At 40.0% G+C, this 9,094-nt stretch overlaps 1 protein-coding gene across 1 annotated transcript in view; it reads right to left on the bottom strand.

Annotated features, from left to right (window-relative positions):
- USPL1 (ubiquitin specific peptidase like 1) overlaps nucleotides 1–8,637 on the bottom strand; it is a 37,077-nt gene extending 28,440 nt beyond the window's left edge. Inside the window, exons 1-3 of the mRNA XM_039255213.1 lie at nucleotides 8,363–8,637; nucleotides 4,957–5,122; nucleotides 4,306–4,431 (exon numbers count right to left, since the gene is read on the bottom strand). Of these exons, the coding sequence (XP_039111144.1) occupies nucleotides 4,306–4,431; nucleotides 4,957–5,055 (225 nt within the window). The 5' untranslated portion in view covers nucleotides 5,056–5,122; nucleotides 8,363–8,637. The remainder of the gene's footprint in view (nucleotides 1–4,305; nucleotides 4,432–4,956; nucleotides 5,123–8,362) is intronic.
- Between the last annotated feature and the right edge of the window lie 457 nt (nucleotides 8,638–9,094).

Genomic DNA, 9,094 nt, shown 5'->3' on the forward strand with positions numbered 1-9,094 from the left:
TTTTTTTTTTTATGTTTTATTTATTTCTGAGAGAGACAGAGAGAGAGAGAGAGACAGAGAGAGCATGAGCAGAGGATGGTCAGAGAGAGAGGGAGATACAGAATCTGAAACAGGCTCCAGGCTCTGAGCTAGCTGTCAGCACAGAACCCGACGTGGGGCTCGAACCCACGGACCGTAAGATCATGACCTGAGCTGAAGTCGGGCACTTAACCAACTGAGCCACCCAGGCGCTCCTCAAAAACCTGAGTTTCAATTTACTATTTTGGAAGCAGAGTTTGAATATTAGTGCTTTTTTCAAATCAAGAAACTTCTTAAGGGTTTCCCATGTGGTTCTTTAGAATTTGGCAAATGAAAGCAGAATGTTCAGTGGACTCCAAATTCTATAATAAAACTCTACAGAAATTAACAAATTGACTCAAAGGTCTTATAGACCAGGGATCAGCAAACTACCTATAAAAGGTCAAAAAAGTATGTTAGGTTTTGTAAGCTAGTCAATGTTATTAACTCAAGACTACCATTTTAATACAAAAGCAGCCACAGACAATACAAAAATGATAGAGTACAACTAAATTCCAATAAAACTTTATTTATGGACACAGGAATCTGAAATCATATAATTTTCACTTAAAGAATACTCTTTCCTAATCATTTAAAAATCCATTTTTAGCCTATGGGTGTCATGCAAAGTGTCTGCTGACTCCTGGTGTAAACCAATCCACCTCGTAAAATACACTGGGCTCTTACTGACTGGAACATTTTCTAAAAATTTAGATCACAATTACCTTAAAGTTTTCTTTTTATATTTGCAAAGTTTGTGCTTAAAATTCTTGGTTATATGTTCTCTTCCTCATCACTTAAAAAGAATGCTTCAAAACTAAACATGCAAATAACCTCTAACTTTAATGGCCATATCTCAATGTCCTGAGGACACGGACTTCTCAATTTTGGTAGTCCTCTACTGAAATGTTATACATTGCTTGGAAGAGGGGAAAAAAGTTTTTTTTCTAGGAAGATTCATTTCCTCTCTTTCCAATATTCCCCATTCTACAACTTTGTTCTGAGCTAGTTAATGAGTAAACTCGCTGTATAGTCTGCTGTTAGAAAAAGCCGTCAATAAAATGAGCAAATCAGGAGACTCTAGATGCTGGCGAGGATGTGGAGAAACGCGCACCCTCCTACACTGTTGGTGGGAATGTAAACTGGTGCAGCTCCTCTGGAGAACAGTGTGGAGGTTCCTCAAAAAATGAACACTAGAACTCCCCTATGACGCAGCAATAGCACTGCTAGGAATTTACCCAAGGGAAACAGGAGTGCTGATGCATAGGGGCACATGGACCCCAATGTTCATAGCAGCGCTCTCAACAATAGCCAAAACATGGAAAGAGCCTAAGTGTCCATCAACGGACAAATGGATCAGGAAGATGTGGTTCATCTATACAGTGGAATACTATATGGCAATGAGAAAGAATGAAGTCTGGCCATGTGTAGCAACATGGATGGACCTTGAGGGTGTTATGCTGAGTGAAACAAGTCAGGCAGAGAAGGACAGATACCACATGTTTGCATGTATAGGAGGATTAGGAGGAACTTAACGGAGGACCATGGGGGAAAAGAAGAAGGAAAATAGTGGGGGAGAGGGAGAGAGGCAAACCATGAGACTCTTGAATGCTGAACAAACTGAGGGCTAATGGGGGTGGGGGGAGGGGAGGGGTGATGGGCATGGAAGAGGGCACTCGTGGGGATGAGCACTGGGTGTTATATGGAAACCAACCTGACAATAAACTATTAAAAAAAAAAAAAAAAAGAAAAAGAAAAAGCCATCAAGCCTAAAATGAAGCCCTCTAATTGTGCAACAGAGCCCATGTCTGCTTCAGGAACAGCAGCTCTCCAGCAATTCCATGCCACTTTCTATTCTCCCCTCACTACTGGATATAGTCAACATACAAACATGCTGTTATTTTTCCCAACTTCCAAACTTCCTCTTCTAGGTACCATCTCACATCATATTTCTCAGTTTTTCGTCTCCCAATTTTCTATCACTCCCAGCAATCAAACTTTTATTTAATACTTTACCTGAATTATTCTCATTAAGGTCCTCAGTGACCTGTAGGCCAATGGGGAGTTCATCCTCTTTGAGTTCTTACTGGCATTGAAAGTAAATAATTTCTTCTTTAAATATTTTTTCACTTGACTTTCAGGACGAAATACTCTCCTTTCTGCGTTTACTCTTACCTCACTGTCTTTCTCTCACTTTTTTCCTGGTTCCACTTCATCTCCCCAATCTCTTAATGCTGGAGTATTAATAGGGCTCAGTCCTTGGAATCTCTACCTGTACTTCTAGGTAAACTCATCCACTGTCATGGTTCAACTATATACATGTTGATGACTCCCAAATTTATCTAACTTTCTCCTCCACCTAGAGAGAGAAGCAGACACATAGATCCAACCACTTATTCCATATACCCTGATCATCAAGTATCAGATTATCTGTCTCGAGCTTGACTTGGTGCTGGCCTGATCTTCTCCTCAAATCTTCGTCTTCCCAGTCTTTCTCATCTCAGTTTCTGGCAAGTCCACTCTTCCAATGATTAAAATCAAAAATCTGGGAATCATTCTTGATTCCTCTCTCTCCTACTATGTATGTATCCCAATCTTTCAGCAAATACTTTTTGGATCTACTTTCAAAGTACATAGATAATCCAATCACATCTCATCACTTAGCCACTACCGCTCCCCACAGAATACTCTAACTGCCTTCCAACTAGTTAGTCTCCCTGCTTTCAGTCTTGGCCATTACATATACTTTCAGTACAGGAGCCACAATGATCCTTTTAACATATAAGTCAGATTATGTCACTCCCTGCTATGGTTCTTCATTTCATCACAGTAAAAGCCAGACACCTTAAAATAGCCTGTAGGACCCTGCTCAGTCCAACCTCCTCTTCATTATTTTTCTGAGCCATCTTTTATTACTCTGCTTCAGTCCCTCAGATCCAGCTCTGCTAGTTTCCTTGCAGTAGAACATGCACAGGCAGTCTCCACTCTCTCAGGGCCTTCCATCTGCTACTCTCCCTGCCTGGAATGCTTGTTCATCCAATGCCCACATGGCTTGTTTGTCTTCATCTTTTTCAGGTCTTTGCTCAAATGTCTCTCAATGAAGAGTTCCCTTCACCACTCTAAAACTGCAAATTACACATTCCCTAACACTCCAGTCCCTGGGCTTTATTTTCTGCCACGGCACTTTCCATCACCTCACACACAAAAAATATTACTTATTGATTTTCTTTCCTACTCTAGAACATAACCATCTTGAGGTAAGAAATTTTTGCTTTTCCATTGTATCCCAGCCTTTGGAACAATGATGATATGGTGACACTCAGAAAACAATGTACTGAATAAATGAAAAAGAAATGTATTTCTATTTGTAAGAATGCCTGAGATTTTCTTCAAGTTATACCTAGCAAAAATATCTATCACCAAGAGGGTGATAGTATTTTGCAAATTTGACTGATCATCAGACTCATCCCTAAAAGTTACAAAACCATAAAATTCTGGGTCAACTCTACTGAATTAGCATCTGGGTGTGAGATCCAGAAATTTTTAAAAAGTACTCCAGGTGACTCTGATGAACTACTACTTTACCTGGAATAAAACATACCTGAAAATAAAAGACTAAACTACAGTTATGCCACTTTAGAAAGATCTTATATTTCCAAACCCTCTGTATCTGATTTCTTAATGATAAAATGGAAATGTCTACCTTGTAAAGTTTTGAGAACTAAACATGTATATAACAATTTCATAAACTGTCAAGTACAATGAAATGTAGAGTAATATGGAGTTAATGAGCTCTTAATGAGCTCTTATATGAAAGCTGTACCACCGGAAACAAAGCCTATAATTAATTTTAAAAGACATTTAGATCCTTAAGGAATTAAATTAATAACTTTTCCAGTAAATTCCAAAGTTTATAAACCAAAGAAGTGAAAGAGTAACTATTATATTATACAACAACAACTAACAAGGACCCCCACAACGTTAATAGAAAAAGTAATAAATCTTAAAACGTATATGCTCTCCTCATTAAGTTTAATGATAATAAAAACAAGTATCTTCACGCAATACCTCAGGGAAAATAACTGAAGTGGAAAAATAACAGGAATTATTTAAAACTGTACAATGGACAGATCTAGAAACTCTGAATATCTATTAAAAATGTACAGCCTGAAAAATACAGAACTAATACAAATTTAAATACTGAAGAAAAAGCTAAAACCTTGATACTACCTAAGATTAATACTTTACCTGCAGATCCTCACACAAAGAGACAGATTCTTGAAAACTAATTCGGTAAGTCTTTAAGGCTTTTAACTTTCCCTTTTCTCTACAAGCAGGGCAATACCCATCTGACGGGACTTTAGCTGAATAATTCTGAAAAAGAAATAAAGTAAATTAAAATAAAGACATTCCTAAAGTATATCAAATTACAGAAAGCTAAATGAAAAAGAAACCAGAAAAAAATTACAATTTTCACCTGAAGTGTTTTGGCTAGGTATTTTAAACATGGCAAATAAAAGAAATGCAGATAGGCTTTGAGTACAGCTACTACTCGAAAAAGAATGTACTATGGTTTTAAATATTAAATTTTAAGTGTTAAAAATAGCATCAGTTTTACTTGCAAGAAAAAGAGTAATGTCAACTGCCAAGGAAAATGTACATTCCATATTTTCAGAGAATAATAAACCACAAAGTCTATGCTTTACTTCTACTTTCACAAACCAATAAAACACAGAGAGGTAAATACATTAAAATAATCTTTCGCCATTGCTGTTAAGATTTCCGTGGAAGATACAATTTTTTAGGAGTTAATTGGAAAATTAAAACCAAATTTAAATCTCTAAAAAAGGAGGGAAAAAAACCCAACTTTGCACTGAGGCAAAAAATAAGTTCACTAACTTTTCCCAAATACCCCACCATGTGGAGTGAAGATATCCCTATATCAGTCCCTGGTCCAATCACTGGCAAACCATTTCCAATCTTCGGGGAATCCATCATTCCGAGTCATTGGCTAATTTATGTCACTTGAAACATGTCAATATCACTAAGGATTTTTCAATGAACCCTGGAAAAAAAAAAGTCAATAGACAATTAAATAAAAAATTCTATTTACCTTGAAAAACAGCTATGCTATTTCTTAAGATGTATATTAAGAATATTTTGAAATTGTATGTCTTAAGATAAACATTTTCTAAAATTGGAATCTTGACGTGATAGCAAATTACCTATATTTACTTATAAACCTAGCAAATTTGTTAGAAGATTAGAAGAGGGCAGATTGGAAACAGGACCAAGTTTCAGACTTGTTTGTAAGCAAATTTATTAAAACTTAAAATAGAAGTTACCTGTTCTTTAAAGCAAATTATACTGACCAGAGTTTGAAAACTCAAGTTCTTAGAGTCTATGCATAATCTAAACAAGTATGTCAGTGTGACACTAGAAAGTACTTTATTAAAGACTCCAGCTCTATCGAGCCCTTGCTTGACTGAGACCAAAGAACTCCATATGTTCCTATCACCTTCAACCACCAAGAACAGGTCACCAAGAGGATAATGCTAGTTTATAAAAGTTTCCAACAATATACTATTTATAATAAATGAACCGTACCAGACAAAAATATAAACACTGTCATCGTACAGATTATGTATTTAACAAGTGTGAATTCATGGAGTATAATCACATTCAGTAAAGTCAAAATTATGAGCCTGGAGCTCAGTAGAAGGAAAAAGTAATTGTTAAGAGTAGTTTAGATGTGTGTTTAAAATAGAGGGAAATCAGATACAGGAGACCTAAAGTAGAAACTCAGCAGGGATGTTGTAAAATAATTTCAAGCAAAAGTCTTTCCCAAATCTCAGAATTCATCATTCTACAACAACCACTTCCTGGGAAACAGTAGCTCGCAGATTCACTTTAAAAACCAGTGATGCTATTCTATTCCAGACGTATAAACTTTACATGTCTTTCAAGCCAAGGAATAATTTCAAAAATAAAAATGTTTAAGATGAAAAGTATAAGCGAATCTTAATTCCTCTTCTTAAAGAAATAGTGATATGGCAAGATTTCTCAATTACAGCACTAGAAACATTTTGTACCAGATAATTCTTTGTTGTGAAGGGTATCCTTTACCTGTAGAATGTTTAATAGCATCACTGACTTCTACCTACTAGATGCCGAGGTCACTCACTCCTCAGTTGTGACAAAGTCTCCAGACATTGACAAATGACCCCTGGGAGGTAAAACTGTCCCACTGAGAACCACTGCCAAAACAAATAATAATAAGGGGCACCTGGGTAGCTCAGTCAGGTAAGCATCCAATTCTTAATTCTGGCTCACTTCATGATCTCGCGGTTCATGAGTTCCAGCCCCAAGTCAGACTCTGCGCTGACAGTGTGGAGCCTGCTTGGGACGGTCTCCCTCTCTCTCTGCCCCTCCCCTGCTTGCATATTCATTCTCTCTTTCTCTGTCAAAATAAATAAACTTCTAAAAAAATAAGATAAAAGTTAAGTTTGGTGCTAACTTTTACTTTATAAGCTCCTCACAGAAAACACAAATTTATCATTTTTGCCTGGTTCCAGTTATAATGCACTTACAAAAGGCAACCAACTAGACAGAAAACTGCTTATGGTTCCACAGTGGCTAAAAGCATGGGCTTTACAAATGCAGATCTGGGTTCAGAAACTTGTAAAACTGGCTTGGGCTAAGAATTAAATACATGTAAAATGCTTAGCACGAATGCATAATACATTTTAACTACTATTTGTTTGGTGCTATTTTTATACTTCACTGTGTAGAAACTATGTAGTCCATCTTGTATTATTCTGCACTATTCTCAAAACAAACTGGTAGAACCTAGTACACTATATGTCTTGAATAAGATGTTTTAATTTTTTTTGTTTTTAATGAAAATTTCCATCTGCTTGAGGGATCTAGAGACCTTTTTTTGCCCTGTCTTCTCTCTCTCTCTCTGAATTCAGAGAGAGTAATTTTAAAATTACTTATTTTAAAAGTAAAAATAAGAAGCCTTCAAATCTGCTCTGATCCTGATCCCTGCAGCCAACATTTCAATGGGAAAAGCAGATAGACTGGTGGTTGAAATTTTGAATATGCAAAACCCGACAGGAGAAAATTGATTTAAAAAAAAAAAATTCCAGAAGTGAGCTATCCAGGGCTTTCAAAAACAATTTATTTTGTCTTATATACAAAACCCTGGGGTGATTCTTACAAGTTAATTTGACCTCAATGATAGTCTTCATTGTTCTCGCTACAAATATAGCCTGCTCCTCTTTCTTGTATCTCATCTAGATTTTGGCATCTTCATCCCTCCGAATACACATACTAGGAAATCTGAGTGGTTCTCTAAACTTTCATTTTCCACTTCTTCATGCAGTAAAGCTCCCCAAATTCAGTGGCCAATTCTTTGGAAGTGTCTCAAATCTCACCTCTTTCCATCCCATCCCCACACGGTATTGCAGCCAAAGCAACGCTAGTATAAAACAAGTCTGAGTCTGTCACGGCTCAGCTTAAAATCATTTATATTTACTCCAACCTGATTATAGGAGAGTCCAAACAGCTCAGTATGGACCTAAAGGTAAGTACTATGACCATAAAACCCGCTGCACTTGAGACCGACCAATCTGTCTTTCCAGTCTTACCCTTCTCTCCACTTCAACCTCAGCACGTTTCTTCTGACTCCTTTTCATTACTTCTGTGAGCCACTGAAACTCCAGGAGCCACAATGTGAATTCCTAGCCCACTATGAGCCTAGTTACAGCACAAAGAATATGGAAAGTTGGCTATGGGAATGATGAAAGATAGGCAATTAAGCGGGTTTCACAGTCCCGTGTGCGCAGTGGGGAAACCCAGAGAACCAGCTGCTCAAATAAAGAGCCTCAAACTTCAACATTTGAGCTTGCTTTCCAAGATCAAGCGAGCTCAGCACATGAATTGTCAAAGGTAAGCCCACAGTACACTTAAAGCCGAGGAATGGGGTCGGCGTTGTGCGCCCGGCCCTCCAGTAACACAGACGCATAGAACCAAGACTTGTCAGTTTCAAAACCAAACCTTGGAAACCCGAGGTGCAGAGTTCCGTTTAACCCTCCCCACCTCCACGCTCTTTGGAAGAACGAAACACAAAACAACTCTGGTTTCTCTTCGGCATTTACCTCTCTGAGCCAAAACGAATCAGTAACTCCAGACCTTAATCGCCAACCCTTCCCACCTGAGCCCAGTCCCAGCCCCTTTTCCCTCCCAGACTAGCCCACCCTTCAGCGCGCAGACCACCCAAGCGGCGATCCCTCTTCCCTACTTCGGGAGCTGAACGAAATCACTTCCTCGCCTCTCTTTCCTGCCGCGTACACTCTCCTTCTGCACACCGGGTCGGTCCGGGCTCCTGTTCCAGGTTGGGTCCACACCACCCCTTGTAACGTTCAACCCACGTTCCTCTCCGCCCACTCCTCCCCCACCGGCCTCTCCGCTAGAATAGCAGCTTCCGGCTTGAGTCCGCGGCAAAAGAGTTCCCCTTCCTGCTCGGCGCGGGGCTTGAGAGGACGTCAGCGTGGCGGGGAAGGTGAGAACCGGAGCACTTCCGGACGGCCTCTGCAGAGGCGTGGCTACTCGCCGCGCTGTCGCAGCCGCAGTTTCTACTGCGGCGACGACTAGGGGCGGGGCCGATAGCTGCTGAGCCTGGCATCTGTGAGTGGCTGGGTTTGGAGTGGCGACGTTTCTGGAAGCTGCTGGAAAGCGCTCGAGTGGCGGAGGTGACGCCGGAGACCAGGGGGTGGGGCGTGATTAAAACTAGTGCGCGCTCGGCAGCGGAGGGATTACGCTGAGGAAAGAGAGTAGCGCGCACCTCGTTGCCCCCCGGCTGAAGCTAGCCCGGGTCGGAAGTCGGCGCGACGGAGAGTGACCTGGGAGGGTGGGTGGGTGGTGGCGCAAGGGAAGGGCTCCCCAGCCTGCAGAGGCAGAGTGTGCAATGGAGCCTGTCGGCCGACGCGTCCCTGCAGCGCTGCGGTCTCCACGACGACTGTGGGCCACGCAA

This window comes from Hyaena hyaena, unplaced genomic scaffold (assembly GCF_003009895.1).
Source record: "Hyaena hyaena isolate Hyena2069 unplaced genomic scaffold, ASM300989v1 scaffold_11, whole genome shotgun sequence".
Classification (NCBI taxonomy): Eukaryota; Metazoa; Chordata; class Mammalia; order Carnivora; family Hyaenidae; genus Hyaena; species Hyaena hyaena.